The sequence below is a fragment of the Aulonocara sp. 'chitande type north' Nkhata Bay genome, linkage group LG11 (assembly GCF_057382095.1).
Source record: "Aulonocara sp. 'chitande type north' Nkhata Bay isolate Kocher_YH1m ecotype deep benthic linkage group LG11, A_spYH_male_GT1.1, whole genome shotgun sequence".
NCBI classification, from domain to species: domain Eukaryota; kingdom Metazoa; phylum Chordata; class Actinopteri; order Cichliformes; family Cichlidae; genus Aulonocara; species Aulonocara sp. 'chitande type north' Nkhata Bay.
Genome location: NC_141354.1, coordinates 23,049,500 through 23,064,211, shown reverse-complemented (window position 1 = coordinate 23,064,211; position 14,712 = coordinate 23,049,500). Strand labels below are relative to the sequence as shown.

General features: G+C 37.3%; 1 protein-coding gene across 1 annotated transcript in view; it reads left to right on the top strand.

Moving 5' to 3' along the window:
- The window catches only part of grik3 (glutamate ionotropic receptor kainate type subunit 3), a 97,495-nt gene that overhangs the window by 43,717 nt on the left and 39,066 nt on the right, over positions 1–14,712 (top strand). Inside the window, exon 2 of the mRNA XM_086311173.1 lies at positions 14,488–14,661. Within this exon, the coding sequence (XP_086167299.1) occupies positions 14,488–14,661 (174 nt within the window). The remainder of the gene's footprint in view (positions 1–14,487; positions 14,662–14,712) is intronic.

Here is a 14,712-nt window from a genome sequence, read left to right as displayed (position 1 = left end):
TTGCAAGGATGAGCTGGCCTCTTTCTTCGTGCTCTAATCGGCTTTGAAAAGACGGTGCAAAGTGCTTAGGAATAATGCTTGTGCTCTGTGATAAAAAAGGCAGCTTTTATTATAAACCTACAATAGTCGAGCCATGTTTGAAAAAGAACTAAAATAAAAGCTTTGTGCATTTTGCATTTAGAATAAATGCCTGTCATTCTGGATTTAACATGTATGCAACAGTTTGCTCGCACGGTATCTCTTAGTTATCGGTGTTTCATTGCAGAGGATGATAAAAAAAAATCAATGGCTGAAACTGCACATCGATACTTTTTCACCAAACAGAAGCAGAGATTATAAAAATAAAATTAATAAACCTCACTAGCATTATTTGTTTCATGAAACTGCACAACTTGCCACTGAGAATGTGTTTACAAGAGAAACTTCATGTAGGCTGTCAATCACATCGCGCACTCAAACAAGTTGATTTATGAGTCATGAGGGAAATGTGCTTTGAAGCGCATAATTAAGGCGATATTTTTAGAGGGTTTTTTTGCAGTTATGAAATTTTAATATGATGAGAGTTATATTTGACCTGTAATACTCTAAATTTAGATTCTATAAATGCTGAAAATGCCACTCAGAATGTATAAGTTAATATCCCTCGGTTCACTGGTCCTTCGCATCTGTTGCTCCTTGCTCTCTGCTAATCCCCATGAGTACATATCCCACTGTACACGCCCTGAGGGGAATAATCTCAAACCTCATACCACCAGAAGATTTGGAGAACGTGGATAAATCATGTGCCTAGGGCTTCAATTCAGATGTGTTAAGATTGGTCTTGTTCCACAGGATGCATACACTCTAACAGACACAGTGAACTTGAATTTCGATTTGAGTGCCTCCTGTCCCAGAAACTAGCCAGAGGTGTCCCATATGATCTGACCCGCACCTCCTACTCATTTGTCTGCATTAACTTTGCATGTGTGGTCCGTCCAATCTAAAGTGGGGCAGATTTATATTTAGACGCACCTGCAGCCTGACTTTGAAAAGCAGGGTGACTCTTGTCTTCAGACCCTAGTCGAAATCACAGCTCTAGACCAATATGGGTTTATTGCAAATATTGGCTTTGACTGCTACTTTCGCATAAGTTGCGCTGCAATCAAATTCCTTTTTTTTTTCTTTATTGAATAAAAATGCAATAAAGTATGTCATAGATGTTTATTGCATTTTGGAGAAGTAAAGCAAGAGATTATAAAAAGATACTTACATCCTGCTTTCATTATGCCACTGGTAAAAGACACTAATTTCTGTGGGTGGATGGGTGGGTGAATGACGATAATAGCACTGTCAAAGAGTTTTATATGAAGCTGAACTCAAACTCGTGTTCTCATTATGTTAAGCATTAAAGCAACTAAGTGGTTGTCAAAGCTTCATGGTAATAAGGTGGCCTAAATTAAACAATTCCTTTTCATTTTACTATGGACTTTGAAGCAGCTTGCAGGGATAAACACAGGCCTTGATATTAATTGCGCCGTCAGTTGCAAAATCAATGTCAATTACAAAGCGCAATTTTTGTTACCCAGAGTAGTTCTCTAACCTTCCACTGTGGAAAACTATACATCTAACCCCGTGGTGTTTTTAACCCTAAGGATAAGTCAACTGGTCTGCAACAGGTTTGTGACAGTAACAGTAAAATGTACCTTCAAAGTGCCGCTAATGAAAATGAAGCCCCGGGGCCCCAAAGTGACCAGACACAAAGAATATGAACATAAAACACCACAGTGAAGCCTTGAGGTGGAAAGTTATCACGTTCAGCCTTCCCTGCTGCTCTTTTGCTGACGCTCATCACTTTATATTGATTTTAACATGAAATATAGTATGATGGAAGCTGTGTGAGAATAAAAAGTGATTGTGTTTGTGCGGTGGAGAGCATGGCATGCATATATAAAGAATGCAAGAGGCTACATTTGTGATGGAATACGATCAATAGAAAGGGAGGTGGTGGGGGGTAGATGAGTAATAGAGGCTAAGAAGGTTTCAGCTGTTCATATTATATCAGAAATGCTTTTACAACTCTGGAAAGGTAACAGGCTAGACTGATTTAAGGTAATGCTCTGTCCTTAGGAGTCCCAGGCAACAAATGTAAAATACCATCATCACATTTTAAGGTATCTACTGTACCAGGAATTGGTTCCTGTAGGTTTTTGATTGGTACATTGTTGCAACATGCCAACCCCAAACACACACACACACCTTGCTTAGAAAGTGATTACGTTGAAATGAATTTCAAGACTGTGTTTTTGTCACACACTGCTGTCGTCTGCCTGAACACTGTCTCACTCTGCTGCAGCGGTTGTTGAAATACTGTTGAAATCACTCTATTTTGCTTGCCTGGCAGGTAGAGCCCCCTTACTTCCACACTTACTGAGATTCTTTTTTAAAGCAATCAAACTGAGAAAGGAAATTTAGCTATGTGGTTATGGGTACACAGCCTGTATTTCCAGATCTAATTCTAAACAAGTGGCACTCCACTGACCTGCAAAGGCAAATCCTTATACATGTATAATACCTGCTTGTTTGCATTGCGTAGCAATATTCACAACTCCATGAATGCTACTGATGACATACAGCTATTGAAAAAAAACAACAGAAAAAGCTGGAGAGGGCAAAGACAGGCAGTGGAATAAGTATGGGGTTTGTGTATAAGCTGGTGTATGTGAAGCAGCATTCCCTAGGCTCAGCATCATATTGCAGTCAGGATAAACAGATTAGTGTAGGTAAAGAAAAGGCTCAAACACAATAATATAGCTAAAGTGCAGCTATTATTTTTGTATTACACAGGTCTATCAGCATTTTCATCTGTGACCAGTTGAACAGACACAGCAGTGTTTGTACTGTATTTTGCACTCAGAAAAGAGGAGGCGGCCAAAGCTTCCTGGTGAGTAAGCTTGTTTAGGGTCACGATCAAATTGCTTATTGACAAATTTAGCAAAGGATATAAAAGTAGCCACATTCTGTATTTATCTTTACGTAAGTCAACTTTAAAAACACACACACAAAAACACACTTTCAAAAACTGCATTCACAGTGTGGCGCTTTTTGTGCTGTTGGCCACCTTAGCATCCCACTGTGACAAAATGCCAAGGCTGCAGGTCTGCGTAGTTTCTGCCACCATATGTGGACAAAGAGTGGCTGTGGGTGAGGAGATGGATGGGGTAGGGAAGGTGATGGACACAGGTAGCTTGGCACAGCTCAAAGCCTACATCCACCTGGCATTAGTTACCATTGTCTCAGTCCCTGTTTTTCTGGCATAGCCTTTGATTGAACTGGCTGTGAGGTGAGGATTTGGCATGGGGAAGGTTTTACCTCCATGATAACAATAGACCACAGACAGGGGAGGTGGCTGTTTGTATCGTGCATTGTGGAACAGCATTGTCTAATGGAGGTTCACTGTGCATTGTGCAGCGTTTCTGGAAAAGGATTTGCAGTTTGTAAAAGGGCATCTGAGCCCCGCTGCTCGGTTTGGCTAATCAATTCAGTGTCCTCGCTGGGTTGTCCCACAATTGTCCTCATGCAGTATGAGGCAGTTTCTCTTTGCTAAAGAACCTAATTGACACAGCCAAGATTTTATAGCACGCAGGGAGAACCATATATCCATTACTTTTAGTTTGGTTTAAAGGGAGGGGAAAAAAATGGTATTTTCATTGCAAGCACGCCCCAGCACCCCTAATCATGACCAGGGTGCCCTGTACGGTGCAGAGCACAGGCTCCCGCCCTGACAGATTATCCGGTGTGAATGTTTGGGAATGATAATGAGATCAAAACACCTCACTAAGCTGGAAAGAGAGGGTGGAGACTGGAGAGGGAGAAAGCTAGCAGGAGCAAGCAGGGAAGAAGGTGAGCGATAGCTGCGATAAATTGCAGAAGCAGAACCACTTGAGCATAAAATTAGATTTTACAAATGTGTTGTTACCTGACAGTTCTCTGACAGAGGAGATATCACAACATTATAGGGCTGCATGAGTACTACTAATCGTATCAAATAAATATGAATGCCTCTCAGCTGTGATAGAGCTGGAAGGGGATTCAATGTGGACAGTGATTTACAGGGAGAAATAACATAATTAAAGCAGCCTTTCTCATTATGGACTCAAACATTAGAAGCCCAAATTCAATTTATATGGTAATATACAGTATTGTGCTGTGTGAGAGCTGTACATGTTATTGCATATTTGTCCAAATGTTTTGACACTTAAAACATGAATCTTTTTAAATCTTTTCTAAATTCAAAGATTCAAGATTTCTCGTCTTGATTTAAAAAAAAAATGAATGAAAAATGTTTCTATATGATACAGCTTCAAAACATCATGGGCAATATATATATATGAGGATACTAGAAACTGCATCCTTTACCTGCCATCACTGCCAGATATGTAAACATCATAAGAACTTTTCATGTAGTCATTTAGTTAAATCGATTCAATTTCACAAATCATACTATGTGCAAAGAAATATAAACACGCATTCTACATAATGCCATTTGACAAAATAATTGTTTATAAGTGGTGGTTACAATAGTAAGTTAAATGCATCATTAAGGCAACAATGGAGTCTGAATGACTCAGTTTGAATGACAAATAGAAGCTCTAATTCAAGTCGGCTTCACAGAGACACAACGTGTGTGTGAGAGACGAATCACAGAAACAAGCTTTATTTACAGTATGCTTCAAGGAGAAAGAGTCTATGAGTGTCAACCCATTGCAATATAAATAAATATAATGAGAGTTTTCTATCCCCGAGGTGATAAATCTGTGGGGAAATATTTTACCGCATGTTTATTGCATGACATTACAAACAGATAAAGATTATCTTAGCCATTACAATCCAAAGGTCTTCACAGTCGCTGAATAATAATGAATAATAATCCATCAGACATTAAAGTCTACAATTTAGTTTCAGTTTTTATTCGTTTTAGGTTAGCTGCTATTTTCAAAGAGAGTTAAAGCCCTGCTGTCAGATTTACATATATTTTTAAAATCTTTTAAACAATGTCAGATATTAATCCAAATTTTGATTTCATCTTAAAATATCTGTTTTTAAACACCAGGAATTTTATACATCTTGCTGTGTCGTTGTTATAGTACCTGCTACTTTCACTAGTATCTCAAATACTGTGGCAAGTAAAACAAACGTACTGTTGTGGTTTTAAAAAAAAAAAGCAAAAATATTACCAGCTCAGTGGCAGAGTTGCTCATTTTTTCAAGGTTAACAGGTTGATAGGCTAATATTACTATTGTTCTTTGATGTCAAGTTTTAATTACTTACATTTTATCCAGTCTTTCTTTTGCAGAAGCTTTTTATTTTAATGATTTTAGCACACAGACAAAAAATGACAAACTTATTTTATTTTCTACATTATGACTTACAGTTCTCTGTGTATTAGTATTATTTTTATTAACGGTAACCAGTGTTGGTCAAGTTACTTGAAAAAAGTAATCAGTAACTAATTACTGATTACTTCCCCAAAAAAGTAATCCCGTTACTTTACTGATTACTTATTTTCAAAAGTAATTAATTACTTAGTTACTTAGTTACTTTTTAAAAACACGATTTACAACCTGAATAGGTGATAAAGCGATAGATCTTTCAGCCCAATTCTACTTTTTCTGCATAATCCATCATACAAAATGTAATCAAATGGAAAAGTCTCTTTTTTTTAAACTTGTTTTTATTAGTTTTAATCTTTTAACTTTATGCATCAAGCAAAAATTAAATTATATGCAACATTCTCTGACTGGAAGAAATTAGTTTAACATTTAAACCTATTTTCTGCACATTCCAGCACATAAAATAAAATATTTTTTGTGTTTACACTCAGTCTTTCAAATAGATGCAAGTAAAACACAGCAGAAAATAAATAAAGTCAAAGACAAGCGGTCCTTTTGCTCTATTTTCACCTGTAAAGCAGGAGTGGGTTAGGCGGAGGTTTACCCTAGTGCAGGTGTGCCGCAGCGGTCAGTGGAAGAATCCGCGAGTTTCTCTCTGAGTTTTCCATTACATCGTTGCCCACGAGCTTATTTAGGGTGTTTTTCGGTGTAAAAAGAAGTTTTCTTCCCACGCACAACGGACGCTAATGTTTTTGTCACTTTTTATGGAATCAAACTCAAAGTAAGGTCAGTACTTCCACGCTTTAAACGCTGCATGCTCATACTCTCTCCAGCACTCAATATATTATCCATTGTTGATCTGCGCACAGCTGTTGTCACGAACGTCGCACTCGCTTACGTCACTGTCATGAGACATTCTCGCAAAAAGAATCACGGTTTTAGTAACGCAGTAACGCAGCGTTCCTACGGAAAAGTAACGGTAATCTAATTGCCGTTTTTGCAATAGTAATCCCTTACTTTACTCGTTACTTGAAAAAAGTAATCAGATTACATAACAGACATGCATAAATAAGAGTATAAAGCCACTGATAACTAGAAGTGTTGTGATCCATATCATCTTCCTTTAAACCTAACTCCATAACTGTTGCTGTTGCTGGAGATAAATAATTAGTGGCCAAGTTTAACAGATGTTTCAGATAACATTTTAATAGCTAATTTGTCTTTTGCAGTGTTACACTGTGTCACTTGTGGCATTTTGCACTTAATGTGCATGCCACTCACATGCACATCACTATCAATTACGCTCATCAGTTTTAATTCAACACTATCAACAGTAATTACTTTTAAAATTGAACTGTCGACATGTTGTTTAGCACAATAAAGAGCCTCAATAGTCGATATTCTTCCGTTTCTCTGCTGCAAACATTTAAACCTTTTGTTAATTTGGTGAGTTTGTTAATAATTACTTTATCGACAGTTCTGTAAAATAACTTACACCACTTATTTCTGATAAAGATTAGAGAGGGACTAGCGCATTAGTGGAAAAAGTAGGGAAACAGATTGAGAGGGTTGCTGCACTGACACACATGCTCACACTAACACCTACAGGTGATCTAAAGTCTGATTCACTTGAAAGCCATTTGTTTGGACTGCGAGAGGAACCCTGAGCAGTGAGGTTAAACCCAAGTGAGCATGCAGAGGAGAACCATAGCTAAGATCAAACCCAAAACTGTCTTGCTGTGAGGTGACTTTGCTAACTAATGAGCCAACATGCTGCCAGACATCATTAATTAACAAGCGCCCTTAATTTCCTCTCGTGATACTCATCATTGATTAAATGTAACAGATTCCTGGCCTGATTTATTTATTTATTTTCTGAATTGTGTGTTATAAAATGGAGCTTTGGCTAAGTTAACAACTGGTCTTGGTATTGTGTAACAGTTGGCCTCTAGTGTTTTTTGTTTCTCATAATTATGAACGAACATGTTCTTCCTCAAATTGGCTGCATTTCTGAATGTTCATGATGAATTGTGTGTGTTTTCTTTATGCTGGTCATTGTTTGCTGCCACCATTGTGAAAATGAGTGTTGCGGCACATCCAGGGAGACAGGAAGCTATTCACAGGGAGATTGGGAATCCCACCAGTGAAGAGAAAGTACAAAAGAGCAACTCTCAGAAATCCAGTGGGCGAGCGCACATGTATCCAAGAGCATAATGAACTAGTCTCATTGTTTGGGTTTCTGCATTGGTTTGTATGTAAGCAAGGGATTTTATTTTAACAAGCACAACATATCCTGCAATATGGTCTTCATCGTACAATCATATCTATGTTCTACTATTTCTACAATGGTATAACATCGAGAGTGAATACACAGTAGACTAACCTTCTTTACTTATTCATTTTAAGATTAGTTTGATTTGGGATCAGGGAAATTAATTTAAATAATATCAACTTAATATGATTATAGATAAGGTTAGTAGGTGCCTGCCTAGACCTGTTCAGTGTTTTTTTTTTTTTTTCGTTTCTTTTTTTCATTCTAAACAGTAATAAATAGCAACCAGGATTATTTAAAAATCCTCCCGCAGTGCATGTGAATAAATTTCTGGAGTCAAAACCCCATGAACCTTGAAAATTGAGCTCTCTAACATGTCTTTAACCTTCTAGTTTGTCATCTATTCCTAAGTTTAACTGGGTACCGGTTACTTACTGTAACTGCTAAGGTTTTACCTCTGTAGTTAAAAGATTCTGTACACACACATCTGAAAGGGAAAAATGTGTGTTGTTTAAAGAAAAAAAAAATCCTAGTGACATTTCAGTTAAAAGTAAAACTTTGTGATAACTGGAGAAAAATGCATCTAAGCCTTTGGTTGTTTTCTGCAAAAAGACATGAACACTGATGTTAATTTTGCACTGCAAACAAATCTGACCCCAGTCACTAAAAGAATGAAATTACATTAACACACAACAACACAAAAGTGTGTCCAAGTAGTCCAGCTTTATCAGATGTGGGGAAATTGGTGCAGATGGTAGAAACACGTTACACTCAAAATGATTTTACTGCCAAACTGGACAATGTGAAACTTCCACTTAAAAAATTGGCAAAATGCATCAAACCAAAACGAAAAATAGAAAGCAGACCTCTTTTAATGTATTTGTTTTGGCAGACTGTTATTCTTCCACTTATATCACATTATTAAAGTCAATAAATGCAGTAGATGATGAAAATATGTCTTTTCAGTGGAACCCAGATGACAACTAAGCTGGTTTGCAGGCAGTCTGCCACAACACAACAGCAGAGGGTGGGTTTATGCTTGTGCATTTGCCCACATTGTTTGTGGGCACATAACATGTGTGGCTTTCATGCTACAACATTGATTTTTGCAAGGGCATGTACAGCTAAAATGTGAAACCTCTGATTCTGACACTGCACAGCATGTCTCTGTCAGATCCTTTAGGCCCTGCAGAAGCCGCTGTACCCATAGCTTCTGTTTATGATTAATTCCTGAGCTGTTTTTGCATAAAGGCCAAACGATTAAACGCTTACGTTTATTTTTTTAGTCATCAAGCCCACAACAACCACCAGTCACTAGGGAAAAAAATGTGCATTCCCTGACTGGCTGCCGAGTGGTTTCTGGAGGTTACTGGAAGTTGCTAGTGCTGCACTGAAAACCTGTTTGCTCAATAGCAGATTGCTGCAGACACACCAGAAATGGAGAGCCTCCACCTTCAAAGTAAGAGATGGACCTTTTGAAACATGTTGGTGGCAACGGTAACGCACAACTTTTACTTTGATGGCAAACATTTTCTGTTCAGCTGAACTGAATTTTCCTTCAGTGGTCTTTAAAAGGATTTGGACCTATTATAACATAATCTCTTTTAATAAGATAAAAATGTTGCTTGTTGCAATAGAAGCTAATAAGAATCTGTAACTTAAGGAAGCTATTAGAAAATAACTTTCACACAGTGCCACTAATCGATGGGAATTAATAAGAATATAAGTGATTCAGATTCCATTATCGATATCACTTATTGATTTGATTGCTTTATTGATTCTCATTGGCTCCGTTTTGAGAGTCACCACCATTGCTAAGCAGCGGTAAAGAAATTACATTCGTCCAAATTAACTGCATGCTGCGGATCAAACGTTTGTGCGTTTTTGTTGAGGTATTTCCCCTCTTCGCTGTGATTACTGTTACTCAAAAAATTCATTTGATACACATAACACACAGAACACTTTTCTTAAAAGTAATGCAGTACGTTACTCCCGGGAAAAAGTAATTTGTTATACTACTTGTTACATAACTTTCATGTTGCCCTGTTAAATAGCTGAAACACATTATCTCATAATGACCATTTCCTAACATAAACCCGAGGCTACAACCCCACACATCAACACAAATCCCTAATGAGGACACGCATCTCCAAGATCTTGCTCTTGGTAGAATACAAAGCTGACCGCACAAAGCAAAGATGAAAACCAGACAGATGAAAACTGACTGCTCATCTGCTTGTTACCTGTTGAAGTTCAGGGTCTGGCTGCTGGGGTAGGCATTCACTTAGCTTTCACTCTGGGTTCTTGGCTAGCTTAGCATTAGCATGCTGTCTTGGCAGGTAGTAGCAAAGAACCGAAGTTGTGTTACCAGTTTGGTGCGGTTGTTTATGTCCTGGATGCAGTTTACCACTTTACTATTTAGCTGGTCCTTTTGTGCAATAAAAATAAATGTCTATATCCACGCTCTAGACTGCGTAACTATTTATGCCCTGACATGCAAAATGAAATCAGCTTATTGTAGCGCAAGTACAAGAACCGATAAGTGGGATCAATAGGCAGGCAAGAAATTGGACTACCAGACAAGTACAAGAACCGGTTCTCAGTTCCCATCTCTAGCGCCACAGATGAAACACTGTCAATCCCTAAACTTGCTTTATTTTTACTTTTTCAGCACCACTGCTAGTTATGCTTGTTTTTGCTTTCAATACACCACTAAGTTTGGGTGATCTAGTGCCATGTGCATTTTGCAATTTAAGTTTGAATCACTAGCTACAAATACATAATCTTGTGGCTTTTCAGTGCAGCTGATCCACAAAGTCCTCAAAGGACAAATTATGGAAACAGCTGCAATTAGTAGCTGATTTATATATTGTGATAGGACCTTAGAGACTAATTAAAGGCTTTTGTGTTCTTGTCTATTGGAGACATGCTAATTTGAAGCCTTTTGACTGAGAATCACAAGAACAAGTCTGAAATTCATGCATCTCAATTTGCACACGCCCACTGCAATAACGAACATTCAGTGTAGTTGTTAAAATGGGAACTTGCAAACATGTCCCTAATTTTCGGATGCCTGCATCATTAGAGTAAATTCTGTATGATGCTAAAAAGAACTGCTTGTCCCTTATCTGATGGAGTTGTGGGAGGTCTTGTGCATTAAACCTTGTTATTGTGGTTATGGTAGATTTCTGAAAACGGGCAAAACAAATTATCTTCTGGATTTTCCTTCCAAGGAGCAGGTTTTCCCCTGTTTATTAAATTTGTTAGAGTGCTTCTGAGCAATGCACATTTTATCTTCTTAACAGTCAAATTACTATATACTCCAGCAATTACTTAATGTACTCTAATGAGATTTCCCCATGAAATGGAAGGATTCATTTATTTTAATGTGACGCATTCTACCGGGTAGGTTTATGCATCACATCCCTAGTAAGATGAGCTTGGCTTTCAGAACTGCCACTCTGGCCACAGTAACAGAACTATATAATTGTGTGATCCAGGCACTGGGGATCTTTTCAGGGGCATCAGTGGGTCACAGGTACCATTTCTAAGCTAAGCTCTCTGCAGCCAGGTATTCTCTAGGATTAGTAAAATACCTTGTAAAAACAAGCTGGCAGGCAGCATTTGTGTGATAGACGAAGGGAATCCAAAATCTCAAACACATGCTGCAGAAAAAAATATGAGGTAAAATGAAATGTATCGCTTTGTATTCTTGGCCCACTGGCTGAAATCAGCGATGTTGCAATATACCGGTATGGGCGACAACTGGAAAATACAAAATGAAAAATTGCTATGAATAATTGATTTTCAAAGAAATAATTGGTACTGGAAAAAAAGCATATGATAACATCGTAAATCATTCAGTGTCATTATGGTTATGGTTGCAGACTCAGTTTGCAGTTTATCACAGCTCTTTTTTCAGTAACTACTCTTCTGCACCATCAGCCTGTCTATGCAAGTTATTAACAACATTCATTTTTCTCCTACACATTGGAACAAAATTAGTTCCAGTAACAAAGCCAGTACGCTAAACTGGACCACTTACACTACATTTGCTCTGCTGCAGTCAGGCTGTTGTTACATTGCTGCGTGAAGCACCCGAGATGGGCAACTGTTAACGACTTAATTCTTAATTTGATTACTGATTTTCTTTTTATTTGCTCTTGCTACGTCTCCCGCTCTCTCCATTCCAAGTGTTCTGAGCATATGCTAGCTGCTTCATTAATCTGTGCCACTGTGTCTACATTTTATGGATGGACTGAGTCCCTGCAGTCTGATATATATTTACACTACCATTCAAAATCTTCTTCTTATTTAATGATTTTTCTCTATTTTTACTACTTTCTATATTGTAGATACGCACTGAAGAAATCAAATATATGATGCAAGATATATGAAATTATGTAGCAAAGAAAAAATTGATAAATAACTCTAAATGTGTCTTTTATTTTATATTTTAAATAAAAAACATTAAATAAGAAGGTGTTTCCAGACTTTTGACTGGTAGCATGGGGGACTCAGTCAGTAAGAATTTGAAAAAAATAAAATAAAATGTAAAAATTTTAAAAAAGCTATAATTATGATATGAATTTTAAGTGCAAATCAGAGATCATGACAGCCCTAGGTGGCCAATTTTAAACTTTGTTGTATTTATTTGTTCAGTGCACTGTAAATAAATATTAATATTAATGTCATGTTGTGAATGTTGTAATGTATGTGAATTGAATAACGTATTTATTGGTAAAAGTATTTCACTGTTCAGCCCTCGTACTGAATGCTAATCATTGTGTTTTTGAATCTGTAAACTGGAATTTAACTATTCACAAAATCTGTTTACTATTGTCAGACTTCGTATCTTCAACACTGGTTAATAGTCCCTTATTAACTGGATATCTTAAGGGGTTTGGCATTAGCACGGACAAATCCAGCAGCTTAAAGAAATCCACTAAGGTATATTATTTTAATACAAGCATGAAATAGAGATGTATAAAAGTACAATAAAAGAATAGGAGGAAAATAATTAGGCACTTTCAAATGCTCTGCGGCATCACACTAACACAAAGCAATTTGTTGTTCCTCCTATCATTTCCTGATTGAATTGGAGCGTTAACATAGACTGGGAGTGATTATTAACTGATATCAATATGAGCCTGAGCCTTGACTCATACACCCTATTAATATGCAGCAGAAAATACTTTAAAGGCATCCTCTATTGGTGTTTAGACGTGTGTGATCCCGGTGTTTAAAAAAAGCAAAAAAAGACCTGGTTTTGAAAGATTGTCTGTATATCTGAAATAATGGGCATAAAGTTAAACTTAAGCACTGACATTTGTAACTTTTGATGGTGGTGAGCATTTTTTTTGTTCCAGAATTGACAGAAGATGGCAGAGACTTTTCGCTTTGTTACTGAAATGGATAATATGATGAGAGTGGAGGTGGAGGAGCCATTGTCTCCATAAGCTGATGTTCCTGCAGGCATCTTTGAAGAAGCTGTCTAAACTGTCTTCTTTAAGGCTGTAGCCGAGACACGAAGGGACTTTGCTGTCTTACATTTGACAGTTCATGTTTGTTACTGTACCAATTACATATAAATTGAAACGCTTAAACTATTTAACATTAGATACGGCATGCGTCAGCTTGGAGGGGTGTTGAAATAATGTTTTAATGAATCCCAGTTAATGGAACGCAAAACACAAATATTAACTTAATAAAATGAGTTTACAACAGAAAGACTCCAGCACCAGCTTTTTTGTTATTTCATGTACATCTAGGCTGCCATAGCCTGCTCTCCTTCAAAGCTAGGATATCGTTCCCCCTCTGCCAGCATCAAAGATCTTAGAATACCTTAATTGCCCATATCTCCAGATCCACTTTTTTGCTGGGAAAAACATTGCACAGTTTACAGTGCATGAGAGTAAATTTACATTGGGTGTATAATTTTACGTAGCAAACTGTGATTTGTGCAGGTGATGAATGCAAAACATAATTAAGTTCTGAACAACTCCCACTTTTCTACTCCTTTAATTTCAAAGGTGAACATTAAAGAAACATTTATCTTTACTTCTGCCACTTAAACAGAATACAAAATAAAACCCATTGGTTGATAATGCATGTTACTAAAGGCAGGAGCTCTTTCTACATTTACAACCAGTTTTCAGGGGACTGGTATTAATTTTTAATTGAATGATTACATTTTTTTTCTTTTTTAACATGTTTTGACACCAAAAATCCATCCTGATTCTATCAATCATATCAAGTAAAAAGGTATTCCAAAATAAACAAAAAAATACATAATATACAGTAGTGGATGTAGTACAGGATTACCTGTCTGATACACCACCGTCTAAAGCAATACTGGACTTTGATGTTCATACAGACATGTTTGCAACTTTAGAGCAGTGGTCCTGGCCATCTGAAAATGGGAAAAATGCTTTCCTTTGAATTGTATGTAAAAGAAGAGTGCCCAAGTCCAGTTATCTGCACCAACAATGTGGTATTCGGGCGAAATAAAAGGATATCTTAATGGAGAGACAAGAGCCTGAGATATTCTGCTGCCCTGATGAAACAGCCAAACACACACACACACCTTAAATCCATTATGGCTTTGGACTTCAAACAGATATTGGGTTTTTTGCCCATTTCCTAAAAATGGAGAGAGTTGCTCCATGTTTGCTGAACAAAATTTTATATCTCACATAATGTGCACTTCTCCCATCAGTATGCGTCCTAATATTTTCTCCATTTAGTCCTACCTTAATTTGTGTCTGTCTTCCTGCTGTTGTTTTTTGATTAGATTTCAGACCAGTTGTTGTGGTGCTTACCCGTCTCTCCTTTTTTGTTTTTCAGGTGGAATTTTCGAACAAACAGACGGACCTGTTTCGCTCGTCAGTGCGGAGGAACTTGCCTTTAAATTTGCAGTCAATAACATAAACAGAAACAGGACTTTGTTACCAAACACAACATTAACTTACGACATACAGAGGATTAATATCTATGACAGCTTTGAGGCATCAAGAAAAGGTGAGTAACTTGTCTCACATTTATTCAAGGATTGTGACCACAGTGTGGATG